The 15678-nt window shown below is 35.3% G+C and overlaps 1 protein-coding gene across 5 annotated transcripts in view; it reads left to right on the top strand.

The window, feature by feature from the left end:
- Window positions 1-15678, top strand: part of PDS5A (PDS5 cohesin associated factor A) — an 82523-nt gene that overhangs the window by 38007 nt on the left and 28838 nt on the right. For all 5 annotated transcript variants that reach the window (XR_001920125.2, XR_001920124.2, XM_018068444.2 and 2 more), the window contains exons 7-16: window positions 629-769; window positions 1832-1947; window positions 2750-2844; window positions 3727-3872; window positions 8844-8995; window positions 12274-12387; window positions 12812-12893; window positions 13613-13661; window positions 13782-13921; window positions 15364-15479. Coding sequence is in view for 3 of the 5 variants with exons in the window: in XM_018068444.2 (XP_017923933.1) it covers window positions 629-769; window positions 1832-1947; window positions 2750-2844; window positions 3727-3872; window positions 8844-8995; window positions 12274-12387; window positions 12812-12893; window positions 13613-13661; window positions 13782-13921; window positions 15364-15479 (1151 nt within the window). In the remaining 2 variants the exon portion in view is untranslated. The remainder of the gene's footprint in view (window positions 1-628; window positions 770-1831; window positions 1948-2749; window positions 2845-3726; window positions 3873-8843; window positions 8996-12273; window positions 12388-12811; window positions 12894-13612; window positions 13662-13781; window positions 13922-15363; window positions 15480-15678) is intronic.

Here is a 15678-nt window from a genome sequence, read left to right as displayed (position 1 = left end):
CACTGCTCAAATAATATTAACCCACAGAATCTAATAGAAAGTATATAAAGTATATTAAAATTTACAAATCCAAAAGAAATAGTTCATATTTTAGCCTACTTTCAGTTTCTCTCTGTTAGATCACTAACAACCTTCATACATTACTATCAAATATAACAAAACATAACATAAAGCCACCTGACGTTCTTTAAAAAGGATTTGAGGTGAAGAAGCTTCATTTTCAGTATTTGATGATCTTCAATTGGATTGGTTTTAAATTACAAGAAAATTAAAAATAAGATACTAATTTTTTTTCTAAATGTCTACTGGATGAATATGCATTTTAAATTAATTCTTTTATTACCTATTTATTTTACTTGGGAGATGGTTATTGATATTTTTAAATTATCAAATTATCATGAATTAAACTGTCTTGACTGAAGTATTAGAACTGAACTGAGAAGGATGTTTGTAATTTGCCTGAGCCTAAATTGTTAAGGGTGAAATGCTTTGATTTAATGAAGACATTGTGCATTGAGTATCTTCCATTACTATAAAAATATTAATGACACTATGTTAAAATAACTTTTAAAAATAGTTTTTGCTTTAATGAGGGACAATCTGCCAAATAATAATGTTTGTGTTCTAGTTTTTTAATCAGGTTCTGGTACTGGGGAAGTCTTCAGTAAGTGACTTATCAGAACATGTGTTTGACTTGATACAAGAGCTTTTTGCCATAGATCCTCACTTACTGCTGTCTGTCATGCCACAGCTTGAATTCAAGCTGAAGGTAGGTTACAATGTAGCTTTTGACAAGCAGTAAAATTTCTGGGGATATTAAGAGTGCAGAGATGCAGATTTAATGAGTGTTCTGCTGAAGGGATAAAAAGTTTATATTTATTGCTTTACTTGAAAGATAAATGTAATATTGAAGAAAGGATACTGGCAATTTATATATATTTATACATACATATATAATTATATGCTTTTTTTTTGCTTGCAAACATATTATGCACACAAAATATATACTCATTATAATGATAATAGAGTCTAATGCAAAAGTTCTATGTACTCAATCTTTCAAATTCACCTGAAATTTATGAAGTAATTAGGCTGTAGTTGGCTTATGTCGTGGAATGCCAATCTGTCAGCTTCAGTATTGATTTGCAGAACTTTGTTTTATGAAATTTTTTAGTAATAGAGGAATTATTTCCTAATATTTTCTGAGATTTGTCATAATCGGCTAGTAAGTCAGCTGACTTCTTTTGAATCCCTGAAAATAGTTTGGAAATTTGTGGGGCTTTTAATTATAAAGCTGTTTGTCTTTCATAAAATTGTAAGTGAATGAGAGAAGTAATTTTGTATGTGTGCATGTACGTGTAGGCTATGGTAGCAACAAACAAAAGTAACCAAGAAATAGGTGTTTGATGAAATGACATATCTCTTTTATTATTGCAGATCTGTTTATAACATCTTAATTGGTGTCTTTTCCACGCACATAGAAACATTCTTAGAGAATGTTTTACAACAAAAATGTCATGAATTGTTGAAATTGCCAAAGATATGTTATTCAGACTACTGTGTATGGGTTTTTATTCCCAAAAGAGAAGGAATTTTCAAAGCACAGCCACATATTCAGTGTCTGTAATATGTTAACTTAATAGGTATTTGTATATTTTCACTCATATTAATCTAGTATTCTAATTAGATAGACTGAGGATTATCAGAAATTATTTCAAGCTCAGTTTTTAATCTAACTGTTACAAGAACAGAAAGAAAAGGAAGCCAGAAACTATTATTAAAATATTATGGATAATGATCTACAGTTTCTTTTTCATGTTTTGATTTTTAGAGCAATGATGGAGAAGAGCGTTTGGCTGTTGTTCGACTGTTGGCTAAACTCTTTGGCTCCAAAGATTCTGATCTGGCCACGCAAAATCGACCTCTTTGGCAGTGCTTTCTTGGGCGGTGAGAGAAACGGGATAGAATTCTAAATTTCTATTCTTTTTGTTCTGAATTTTCTTTTAGTATTGCATTTGTCATTGGTTTTTTTTAGAGGATATAACTGTTTGTTTATATTTGAACAAGTTACTTTGTTAAATCTTGAAAACAGAGAATTGCACACAGTTACATTTTGGAATGAAGAAGCCTGAAGAACTGCTGCTATTTTGCTGTCAGCTACAAGCATATAGGTTAGATAGACAGTACATTACACACACAGCAGAAATTACACAATAGCTATGCCAGCATTGTCTGAAATTTCATACTGTTCAGCTGTATCTGCAACTGTATCTCTTTTGTTTGGCATTTACCTTTTTGAGTGAAGAGAGACTTCCTTTTCCGTAAATATAGAAGTTTATAATTTTTAAAAAAGTGAATGCTTTCAAATGGTACATATTACATGACAGTTTACATTTTTATAATTTTGCCTGTGTGTGTATATATGCACACACAATATTGACTGTGTATCGAGAATTGTGTTCAAAAGTCAGTGGACAAAAATCTGTTAGTTCAACGTTGCCTCCACATACAGCATATTCATGCTTTAACTTTAGTCCTGAATTAATTTCACAAGAAATAACAAAAATTTGTATCAGGAACATTTGTATTATGGAGATAAATTCAGAACCTTTATATTCTATTATTTTGTCACATAGAAGTATTCTAATAGTTAACAGAACATACTATCAACGCATGTTACTACATAGAGAATAATCATGATTTGAAAGGCTAATTAAAAATTAACATTCATCATCTTCTATCCCTCTAGGTTCAATGATATCCATGTCCCTGTGAGATTAGAGAGTGTGAAATTCGCCAGTCATTGTTTAATGAACCATCCAGACTTAGCAAAAGACCTCACTGGTGAGATGCTCATGCAGGGGTTTAGAATAATTTACAAAATGAGCAAGGAAGTGTATAATTATTTTTGTACATAAAAGCGTGGTTCTAAAATGTATCAAGTCTGATGCTTGATGCTGGATTGAAGAGCTAACACTGAGTAATTGATTTCTGCTGAAGACAAGTGCTAGTTATAGTAAGAGAGGAGAGTGACTTTATATGGACTTTATGTGTGTGTGTTTAAGAAGCTATCCATTGCAGAATGAATTTTAAAGTAATTTGAAGTTCTAAAGAAACTTTTGGCAAGTCAAAGCAAATATTGATGCAACATCTTGACTTATTTTCAAGAACAGTCACTGTGTTCCCCAGTACTCTCCCACTGAGTTCAGAAAATGCTGTTTTGCTGATCTAAACAATGAAGTGTCTTCCTTCACTACAGCATTATTTTAAGTATGAGCAGATTTTCAGGCTTCACTGAAAAACTGTTCTTTTTTTGATGCAAGCTATCCTACAGCAATTGTTGGTATTTTTCATTTATTATTTAACTTTAGCTCTTTGGGAATGAGAGTTTCTTCTCATCTTATATTTCTTCTCATTCCCTCCCCCCCCTTTATTTTCAATATATTCTAATCAGCTTTTTTTTCACTTTCATTTGCTTGTTGCAAATGAGGTTATCATAAAAGCTATTCACTTTTGTATTCTTTTGATATTTACAGTTATCTAATTGTTTTATATTTAACATAGAAAACATTGGAACAGATACTTCCTGTGGGTAGCTATAAGTTTAATAGATTACATGGTTGTGATACGTGACTGACATATAATTGTTTTAATGTTATTAATAAATCAGAATATGTCACACCTACATAAATAAGCCAAGCTTTTCATTGTTTCTGATTGTAACAGAATATTTGAAGGTTAGATCACATGACCCAGAAGAAGCCATTCGACATGATGTTATTGTTACAATTATTACTGCAGGCAAGAGAGATCTTTCTTTAGTCAATGACCAGCTCCTTGGCTTTGTAAGGGAAAGAACGCTAGACAAACGGGTAAGTGTTAATGTTGTATTTTCAGAAATTCTCTGCTTCTAGTATACCTTGGTAAAAGTAAAACCAAAAAACCAAAGCCACAGAATCAGAGATGAATTGACTATTAAGAAGAATGCTGCTGGGGAAAAATAATTTTGCAAGAAGATCTTATTGTTGTGATTTCATAATATGGTGGCATCAATCAACACAGTTATCAAGCAAATAGGGTCATTGACTTGTGAGAAAGACAATCATATTGTAAGAATAAGAATTGTCATGCATGTTAAGGCCAAAGGGACCTATAACTCTTTATAATTCTCACAGTGGTCAGTTTTGGCTTCCAGCAATTTGTGATTTAATGATTTCTTAAATCTGCTTGATAACGTACATCACAGCTTTCAATGGAACTTCATTCCATCTATTAATCGAGTTCTTTCTTGAACTTACTTGTACTTCATAATCACACAAATTCACGTTTAATGCACATTTGGAAAAAATAACTTCACTTGTTTGTTTTTAACCTTGCCTGATAATTTCACTGGATATCTCATAGTTCTTGCATTATGTAAAATAATGGATATTCTTTGACCCACTTATGATTAATAAATATGTATAGCATATCTTTTCCAGTTATTTGCCCTCCAGTTTAAAGAATCACCTGATTAACTTCCACACAAATTATTATTGCATTCTTCAGATCATTCTTGTCTGGATGTTCTATATCCTGTTGTAACTAAGGTGACCAGACTTGGCAGTGGCATTCACAACACCATGTTGTGTACAGATTTTGTGATAACTCTTTTTCCTGGTTGTGAAACGTTCAGTCTCTTACGCTGTTTCTGAGCACTGAGCTGACAGTTTTGACTACAGTGTCTTTCTTGAATAATTTTAGATGATATATTGCCTAATACTGTACATGCAGAGTTAATGCTGGTGGGAAAACTTGGCCTTAACCTGAAGTTCTTCCGTTTCACGTTGTAACAATTCAGTTGTGTGACATATTTCTGCAATTCTTCATTAAAATGTTAGATCTGACTACCTCAGTAAATTTTATACCCTCAGTTCAGTTCATTTTCTAATTTTTCTTTATGTTTAGTATTAGAGATTTCTTTCTGACTTCTTCTGTATGTTCCCTTTGTTCCCTTCATTGTAAAAATCAGTCATTTATTTCCACCTATTGTCCCCTATGTTTACTTAAAAATTAATTCACAACAGGATTTTTATTTTAAGATCCTGTGGTGTGAGACTTTATTGGAAGTTTTTTTAGGATCCTAATGCATTCTACTGATGTGCTTTTGGGTCTGCTAAAAGTTATTTTTTCTTAGACAAAACTTCCCATTCTGTAAAGTGCAATGACTCATTTCCATAACTCATTTTTCAGTCGTGTCAGCTCTTTGTTGTTGTTACTGTTTTGTTTCAACCTGTTTGCCCATTCAAAATAAGATGTTCTTATGAGTGGTACATTGTTCCTCTTGGAACCCTTCGGATTCTTTCACATTTGCTGTCTTCAATCTGTTCATTGATAGATAGCAATAAGAGAATAATTAGCATTTGCTATATCATTTCTGAATTCCTGTAAAAGTCATGGATGGGATACCACCTGGTCTTAAAGATTTTGTTACTACTCATTTTATTAATTTTTTTTAAATGTCTCCTAATGACAGTTTAAGAAACCTCTTCAGACCTCTCTCCTGGAATAAATCTTGTTTGTCTTTCAGTCCTACAAAAAGGGTCTGTCTGGAAGTCTTCCTGCTTCTAGAGGCTTTGGTGAAGATGTTATTCAGTATGCTTTTCATAATTTGGTTTTGAAACTTTTGCCCATACTTAATCAAGGATTTACTTTCAACTTGACAGAGTTTATGCTCTTTCCTGTTTACACTTTTTCAGATGTGGCTCCATGGTCTTTGGGGGGTTATGTTTAATAGCAGACTTCTCTGAGCTGTGTAGCCACATTGATTCCTTTTTTTTTTTGTCCCTATTGTTCATTTGTGATAGGGGTTATCCTTTCTATAACCTCTGTCATTCTAGCTGGTTACTTTACTTCTTTTTTTTGTTTATTCCCCTTTTTAAATGGGAATGTTACTGTAATGGATTTTGAGAAAAGAGTATTTTTTTTGCACAGAGAAATACTGATTTTGAGTATGTTCACTATTATAAAGCCACTCTTCAATTAGTTGTACCTGCAGCTTGACTTTGCATGTTTCTCAGTAGTGATTAAGATCACCTTCCTTCTTTTTCAGCCACTAAACAAACATGTCCAAAAAGTCGTTTATGAGATACAAAAGCTTTTAGTGTAACCACCACTTCCCACTGGGACTTCCATCTAGTGAGAATGGGATGATTGTTAATGTGTCTTCTACATAGTGTCTCTGTTCTCCTATACCAGGTTACCATCAGTAAGAGGCTGTCAGTTGTGCAGCTATGGTACTAATTTCCACAGAGCTAGGGCTTTTCAGTTCACAGAGCTTTAAATCCGGTGTACTGGTACTTAATGTTCCTAATATGTTTGGCAAAGTCATTTCACACCGGTCATAGGTTTGATGATACGTTGCATTTCAAGGTTAGGTGCTTTTTTAGGCAGTCCTCAGTGAAGAATAACTTCATCTGTACATGATGTTTCTCTTATAAAAATCTCTGGAGAGAGCTTTAATGAAAATATAACCTGAGGAGAGATTAAAATTGAGCACTAACTAGAAATGACTACAGAAAACACTTAGCATTTGAAATAGACCTTAACAATATAACATGTCTTTGTAAATATTGACCTTTCCTTATTAACCCCTTGTTAAGTACTCTGCTTTCATTTTAGGCTTGAATTTGCCAGAATCATTTCTTGCAATCCTTTTTTGTTGTCTTCTGACAATAGTTTTACCATTCTTCCTGTGTCATACAGGGTATTTGATGAAGCTGTCAATTGCATTGGAAGGGTACATCTGAATGCAGAAAAATATTAATACTTTTCTGAAAATGTTCCTCCTTCGGACCTTTATTTTTTTTAAATACACTTTAGATCACAATGGGTTTGAACAGATTCCTGCAGAGAAGTTAAACAGCAACATCTGTTTATAGCTAAAATTGGGTGGTTTTGTGAAAACTAAGTATTAGACTGTATACTGGCAAAGTCGGTACTGTCTTGACCTGTTACTTGTTTTAACATTTAAATATGCCAGCCATGTCCGGGGGGACATCAGGCAAAGCGTCACCAGCTGGTCAAGGGAGGGCATTGTTCTGCTCTGCCCTGTGGCAGCCTCACCTTGATATTGTGTGCAGTTTTGGGCACCACAATATAAGTATTCAGCTATTAGAGAGTGTCCAAAGGAGGGCAATGAAGATGGCGAAGAGCCTTGAGGGGAAGCTGTATGAGGAGCATCTGAAGTCACTTGGTCTGTTCAGCCTGGAAAAGAGGAAGGAGACTGAGGGGAGACCTCATTGCAGTTACAACTCCCTTGTGAGGGGAAGAGGAGGGGCAGGCACTGATCTCTTCTCTATGGTGACCAGTGACAGGACCCAAGGGAATGGCCTGAAGTTGCGTCAGGGGAGGTTTAGGTTGGATATAAGAAAAAGGTTCTTCCCCCAGAGAGTGATTGGGCACTGGAACAGGCTCCCCACGAAAGTGGTCACAGCACCAAGCCTGACAGAGTTCAAGAAGTGTTTGGGCAATACCCTCAGGCACATGGTGTGACTCTTGGGGATGATCCTGTGCAGGGCTAAGAGTTGGACTTGATGATTGTTGTGGGTCTCTTCCAACTCAGCATATTGTATGGTTCTGTGAAAATACAAGTTTATTTTTTCCATCTTTTTGGCACAGCTTACTCCAACAGTTAGTGGTGTCTAAGGCTCTTATGGTGACATAAGCCATATTTTCTTCATTGCCCTTCGTGAAAGGGAAGTCACTCGGTAAAACTGTGAAGAAATTAAATGTACAGTATCTCAGTGTTACTGAGACAGGCCCTTATTTTAATAAGATTGAGGAAGTTACACATAGTATGAATAACAGTATCTACGTTTATGCTTCATAGGGTGAAATGATCTGAGCGTTGTTAGTCCTTGGAGTTCAAGGCCAAAAGTGGTACCTAGTGTGTTCTGAAAGAAATGGTCTCTTGGTTTGAATGAATTTCATGCATTTATTTTAAATGGTGTGGGAAAACAAGTTTCTTCTGAGGCTTTCTTTGTAAATCATTCAGTGTGAGACACTATTCTGTCTAAATTAGTCCTCAGTCTGTTTTGGTATGATTCCCTTCACAAGTCAGCATCAGAGAGCTTAGGGATCTTGTCTGTTAAATTGTTTAATAATGGGATATTTCCTATTTATTTGAGGGGATAAAGTAGTGACCACCAAAGCAAGGATGATGAGAACCCACAAACTCCTCCTGTGGCCGTTGTACTTTTTTTTTTTTTTCCCCCCCTTCCTCTGAATTCCTGGAGTTTTAGAGCAATTGCTTTGAGACTTCAGCAAAATGGGCCTCTCCCACTGTCCTGGAAAGTGGCCTAAGAGTTTAAGCCATATCAGGTTTAGATAGGCCTAAGTTCTAGATCACCCATGTCTAGACAAAGGTGCTATAAGACAGTGTGAAGCAATGGGGAGAAAGAAGTCTGCCACCTCAGACTGGTGCCTGTCTGAATAGATAAGCCTTCCAAATCCTGGCTCAGGAAGACACTTATTCAGGCATAAACGTTAAGCTGTACTTAACTTTTTTATGCTGCCTAGCCCCCAGATTTTCTTTGCTCAGCACAGAGGAGTAGTGGATTCCTCTGTACTGACAATACTGAATCTGCATAGTACAGGGAACAAACCCATTATGGAGGCTTTGCAATGTCTCATTTAGGGGCTCTAATCTGCCCTCTTTAGCTTTTGAAGTGGCTAAATATAGGAGACCAGAAAGTGACTGTTCTGTCTTTCATACTTCTATATCTTTACTGTATTTTGTGTATGTTTAATATTTATTTACCAAAATCACTTTCCCTCCTCCTTTTCATTTCTTCCCCCTCAAGTGGCGAGTAAGAAAAGAAGCTATGATGGGTCTTGCCCAGCTATACAAGAAGTATTGTCTTCATGCCGAGGCTGGAAAAGATGCTGCAGAGAAAGTGAGCTGGATAAAGGATAAACTTTTGCACATATATTATCAAAATAGCATTGATGACAAGTGAGTCAACCTAAGCCTTCCTACTTTTAAGTGTATAGTGATAAGAAATATTCTAAAAATGTGCTTATCCTATAAAAGCTGTTATGTTCTGTATGTGTGGGTTTATGTATGATGTATTTAATTAATGATCATTAACATATGTACTTGCATTATCTGTTCATGGATTCATTTTATTTACTGATGGAACTAGATCTGTGACAGTAGTAGATTTTTATTAACTAACTACTGCGTAGAAAAAAATTGTCAAATTTGGTGTTTACTCTGTCCAGTTGTTGTTTGCCTTACTGCTTTCCAGAGGCCAGCATGTTAAAATCCATGATCTGTGAGTGTCTTGCATGTACACACCAGAGTACATGCACAGACCTCTCCTTTTGGTATGCTGTGTAGAAAATGGACCTTTAGATAGAACAAAAGCTGAAGAAATATCGGGGTGCTTCCACTCTTAGCTTGTCTTCCTTGTTTTGTCATCAGTCCCTTTAACTTCTGAAGTACCATTTTGGTGTTGGAAAAGGTATTTTGCCCAAGGTTTCGGAAGATAGTTTTCAACTCTCACTATTAATTGTGTGTCATGAGGAGAGCCACACAGTGAGATCGCATGAAGGTAGAATTTCAACCTAGATTTTTAATGTGGCAGTCTGGAAAATTCCTTATAGAGTTTCTTAGGACCTTGCTTATACAGTCTGCTACCTCAGTATGTCTTGTTATCTTGGTGACTAGTCTGAATGGGCTAATAGCCTCTGTCAGTAGCCAGTTATGATAGTGAATTTTTAACCACTGCAGTGGTGAAGGCTCTTGCTTTGTTCTTCTGGCTGATCATAACTGGGCCAGAATTATATCTTTGATTAGTTGCCACTTTTTTTTTTTTTAAAGATTATTAGATTGCACACACAGAAATTACAGTGATAGTCTGCTGAGATAGAAGTATCAAATAATGAAAAATTAGGAAATCTTCACATAGTTTATACAAAGCTAATTTAGCATGTGTATGTGCATAAAAATACACTTTAATTTGCAGTGAGAGGTTTGTGTTTTTTCTAGTGTCTCACTGTCACTACGCAGGTTTGAGAGCAAGAAAAGAATGAATTGAATTGTATAGTGAATAGGGCAGATGTTTTCTGTATTCCTGTTCACAGAAAATGCAGAACACTGATGGAAATAAGGCAAGGAATTTCAAGGAAACAGTGTCTCACCAAAGCTGAGTTTCTTTCTCTGACATGATTTCTTCTGAAAGTCTGATTAAGCTATTGAAACTAGTCTTTTCATGAGTAGGCATGGATTGTATGCTGGTTTTTTTCTGAGTATCCACACTGAGAGATTGGTGGCTTGATTTTCAATGTTCCTATAGTTCAGTTTAGTACCCTGAATTTTTAATTGAAATTTTACTGGTTTTTAAGGCTGACATTTAAGTTCTAGCTCTGTCACGTCATTGGATTGGTTTCCCAGTCCCAGTGGAAAAACAAATGCATTGCAGTGTTAATATTGTCAGAATTATAAAGTTTTAGCACCTAAGGAGCTGTAGAAATGCTGTGATATTTTAAGACAGTCTGTTCAACTCTTTAAACATGTAAGAACAGGTCAAAATTATCCAACTCTGGCCTATTTTCTGTCCATAATGAGGGAAGAGGATAAAAAGTAGCAGTAACAGCTCTCTGAGCCTTGGAGTATGTTCCACTGGGTGCATGGGATAACACTAGGTCTTTCAAAAGACAGTAGCTTAGTATCACACAGAGTTCAGACATGAAGTGGAATAGAACAAATTTTCTCCATATTGCTAACTCAGTCACTTGATAATGTTTTTGTTGTTGCTTGAATATTGACATACATGTCTACTCAAGAGTGAGAACTTCTAACCATGGAGCTGTTTATCACCTGTGCTCTGAGCTGCTTTGTTTTACAATAAATGCATAGGGAATGGAGTAAAATAACCTCATCTGAAACAGTGCCCTGTTACCCACTCTTGATGTGCTTGCCAGCAACTTTCCTCACAGGGGAAAAGTGTGTCTTGGGAGTTATTCCTGACTTGTAAATCTTGACCCTAACCAACAGGAACCAGGGACAGGATGATACAGTCTCTCCATTTGTATTGACAGCTTTTCTGGAACATGTTTCTACAGATACATGGACTAGAACCATGTTCATAAATTGGGAAGAATTCTGATGCCTCCAGTATCCTAGTGTTAAACAGGTGGAATCCCCTGAGATCTGAAGATCTTGTTCCCCAAACAATTTAGTTCTTGGAGTCATCAGTAGTAAAATGTACATTTAAAGAGGGAAAGCCAAGTTTTCTATAATACTAATGAGGTGCCTTGAGATAATGGTATCCATATTCATGATCATCCTTTATTCCTCTGCCTTGCCATCATGTGTTTTGGAATTTTCTTTGAACAGAAATGAGGTGTGTTTGATCTGTGCTACCTTCTTATGGTCTTTGTTCAAGGCACTTCCAGAGTACTTACTAGTACTAATGTACTACTGTACTATACATAATGGAAAAAGTTTTAAAATTCAAACACACACAATTTTTGTCCATAAACAGCAAATTGTATAGCTGAACGTTGTGCACAACTCTCGTTGCTATGAATTAAATTAATGGCTGAATTTTCTTTCGTTTGACGGGGCTATATTTTGTTGTTCAAGGTTGATATTTTATGTAAAACTTTAAATATGTATTTTTTTAAAAAGATAATTGGAGAATGGTTTTGCTGGTTTGGTTTGTTCTCACTTAGTTTTCCTTTTGCTCCTTTAGTTGTATATGTTTTAGTGTTCCTTCATCTCCACTGTTTTAATGCTGATTTTTACCTTGTGTATTAGAATAACAAGTAGTTTCTCAAGTACTACAGTTCTGTCTTAACTGTTCCCTTGAAGATACTTCAGATTTTTACTTTTCCTCCCCTTTGAGTTACATTCCTGTATTCTTTCTCCTTTATTTGAGCTTTTTACTGTCTGTATTCCTTCCTTATATATGAGAGTGAACAAAGGGAGATTCTCTGATCCTCAAGAAAAAGGATAGGCTGGATGGTGACAGATAAAGCAATTACACCCTCTTAAAGGTGAAAGTGAAAGAACATGGAAAAGCTCTTAAGAAGCAGTTCTTGCTAATCTTTCTGTCAGCAGTGGAAGGGATCTTTATAGTTGAGATAAAGGCCACTACCTTTTTGTCTTCTTTCCTTGTTGAAAATTCTGGTTTCAATGACTTCCACTATTTCTTGCCTTTTCAGCTTGTCTGAAAGGTATCACTGCTTCTGGATATGTACAGTTTTTTTCTTCTTTACCTGCAGATTACTGGTAGAGAAAATCTTTACTCAGTATCTTGTTCCACACAATTTGGAAACGGAAGAGCGAATGAAGTGCTTGTACTATTTATATGCTAGCTTGGATCCAAATGCTGTCAAGTGAGTATAGTTTGTATTCAGCAAATACTTGCTTTCTCAGGCTTTTCTAACATCTGTGTCATCTTACTTGTATTATCAGGATTTAAATAAAAATATTTAAATAAAATGACTTCTAGATTTGCTCTATACTGGGGACCATGATGAAGATATCTGTAACTGAATTCTGGTTGATAGTGGCCTGTTTTTTATTTGGGTGGTTGTAAGAGATACTATGACCATCCTGGGTATATGAAATTGTTCCAAAAAAGAATAAGAGAGAGATGATGGTCTGTAAAAAGAAAAAATGAGTTCAGCCTTGTTATGCAAAGTTATTTTTAATAGTTGTTAGGTTTTCACTGTAGCTGGCAGGTGTTGCACTTGTAGGATAAATGAATAACCAGAATACATTGGTAAGCTTTACTTTTCTGGTTTTGTGTTTTTGCAGAGCACTGAATGAGATGTGGAAGTGCCAGAACATGCTGAGGAGTCACGTACGAGAACTGCTGGACTTGCATAAGCAGCCCACTGTACGGTTCTGAAAATACTTACACTTTATCCAGTGGACCCATTAGACTAATTTACTGGGGAGTTTTAATATTCTATTATTTGTTCAGTGTGACTTCATTATTCTGCTGCTTTCCATATGTAGACAATGTTCTGTTTTCATTAGGTAAAGTTGCTTGTAGTAATTCTTAGATGGATATGACCTCCTTACGTTGATCATTCTTTGATAGTATTGCTCGGTAATTTTGGAAGAAGTTTTTATAAGTTTATTTGCTTTTGACAGGCCTTTTTTCTTTCTCATGTTCTAGTGTATATTGAGAATGGAATATGTTGTAACACAAAGCAATGATTCCTTGTTGGTTAGAAAACACAAGTTTTTAAGTATTTCTACTGGAATTTTACTTACAAACATATCTTCGGACTAGTAGCAACTTTGAATAGAAGGGCATTGCTTTGGGGTTTTGGTGTGTGAGTGGGCTTGGGGGAATTGTTTCTTTGGGGGTCTCGGCGTCTCTTTCTTTTATCTGTTCTGTGAATTAGTGAATTTTTGCAGTTCTTTGATATTGCAAGATGATTTTCCTGCTAATGATAGTGTTGCACTATTCTAGTGTCTATTCTTAAAACAAAAGCATAAACCATAAGATTCAATAATGCTGCAGAACAACTAACAGATCAGCTTAAAGATGTATTTTATAAAGGAGATATTGCTGATTTGTTTGTTTATTTTTACTGTTGTCCTCAGTCAGAAGCAAACAGTGCTGCCATGTTTGGAAAGCTGATGACCATAGCAAGTAAGTGTTAATAACTTCTATAAACTGTTACTACAGCATTCCTGGAAACTGTATTTCTGTGAATCTTGGCATGCTAAAGTGGCAAATTTATCTTATCTTAAATTGTTTTTAATCATACAGAAAACCTTCCAGATCCTGGAAAAGCACAAGATTTTGTGAAGAAATTCAATCAGGTTTTGGGTGATGATGAGAAACTTCGGTCCCAGCTTGAACTGTTAATTAGCCCTACATGTTCTTGCAAACAGGCAGATGTCTGTGTGGTAAGGAAATGGAAAAGCAAACTTTTATGCCTTAAGTATCTGTGCTTAAAAAAGTTATTTGGAAGTAATGGTCTCTTTTGCTACCTAGACATGGTTTTATTATAGTTCCAATTTTTATAAAATGCCTTTTTAGTTAACAGATAGTGATTATGGAAAAGATAGTTTATGATCATCATCTTGCTTCCTAAGAAAATGTTAGCTTTAATCCTTCCTGGGATTGTGAGCAGCAAGCATAAAGTCTAAAAGATTAATTTATTTCATTAAAATATTTTATTTCAAGTGTCTCTTTTGTGGTAGGGTTCCTGTCTTCTCACACTGATGCAACTTCTGAGTACCAGCAAGTCAAATATTACACCCTTCACATATTATTAATTATTTTTTCATCCTAGAACACTGTTTTGAGATAAATCTTTGTCATCTTATTTAACTTCTTTGATGAAAATACACATCTTAATATTAAATTGGACTTTTCTAGATTCTGCCAACAATCGCAGATTAATTTTTTTTTGTATGATCCCAAAGTAAAGTAAGCAATTTCATTGACAGAAATCACAAAGATCATCTATAAACAAGCATAGGCTTATTGGGTTTTGTCTAAAGGCTTGGAAATTGTGTGGGGAAGGGAGCAGGATGACCTTCAGAATTACGTCCTAAACACTTGATGTAGAGGGTGTGTTTCCTTCTAGACTAGTAAATTTTGTACTTTGCAAATGCAGTGTTGCAATTTCAAGAGAAAGGCTTCTTCCTTCTCCCTGAAGTTAATAGAGCATAACAGAACGTAACAGCAAAAGAGTTTATAGGTCTGCAGCATCTAACCCTTTAAGAAAAGGAAGGTCAAGAAGTCATTTCTTTGAGAGATGTTTTAGACTTTTGTTCTAAACAAAAGCTGAGTCTGCAGCTGAACTTAATGCACTTGAAATTTGTACATGCAGAAGGGAAAACAGATTTTTGGATCCAGAACATTCATAGGCAAGTAAGTACATACCATTTGAGATCTGTTGTAGGCAGGGTAGTGTAGTGCTTCTGCACATCTGCAGTCATGTAGCTTTTAGTGCAATGTTTTTCATTATTATGAAGTCTCATACATACTGCAGGGTTACCCACAGTTTTCTGGATTACACTTGACAACCTAGTTATTTACATCTTGTGTACTGCACTTAGCTCTTCCTTGATTCTGTTTTGGATCTGGCCTGCAATTCCTTATGAACCCCTGAAGAACTCTTAACTTGAAACCAATTTAAATAGTTTGGTAAAAGATGTCTGCTTTCAATATTAATATGATAGAAGAAAGATTTGGAGATAACAACAGCCCCCCTTAAAATATGTTTCACTGGTTATATAGACAATCTCTGTGGCAAAAAGAAGTGACTATATATAGCTTCTTCAACATGCCTAAGAAATGAAATGAGTGTAATTCTTGTTTGTATCTAACATTCTTATAGAGAGAGATAGCCCGGAAACTTGCAAATCCTAAGCAGCCAACAAATCCTTTTCTGGAAATGGTCAAATTTCTTTTGGAAAGAATTGCCCCTGTACATATTGACTCAGAAGCCATTAGGTAAGTTTGAAAGACCATGAATGATTGACTCATGAATGATCATAGACATGATGGAAATGACAGAAAAAAAAAAAGAAAAGGAATGCCTTGGGATTTAGATTGGTCTGTCCTAGCACCAAATATGTACTTTTTGTAAAAAATTATGTAGAGTATTAATTTCCAGCAGCCTAGGGGATGCAACTGTTTTTGGTGCTGTCTG

Source organism: Manacus vitellinus, unplaced genomic scaffold (genome assembly GCF_001715985.3).
Source record: "Manacus vitellinus isolate BGI_N305 unplaced genomic scaffold, ASM171598v3 scaffold_0_pilon, whole genome shotgun sequence".
Taxonomy (NCBI): Eukaryota; Metazoa; Chordata; class Aves; order Passeriformes; family Pipridae; genus Manacus; species Manacus vitellinus.
This window is presented reverse-complemented; position numbering and strand designations above follow the sequence as displayed.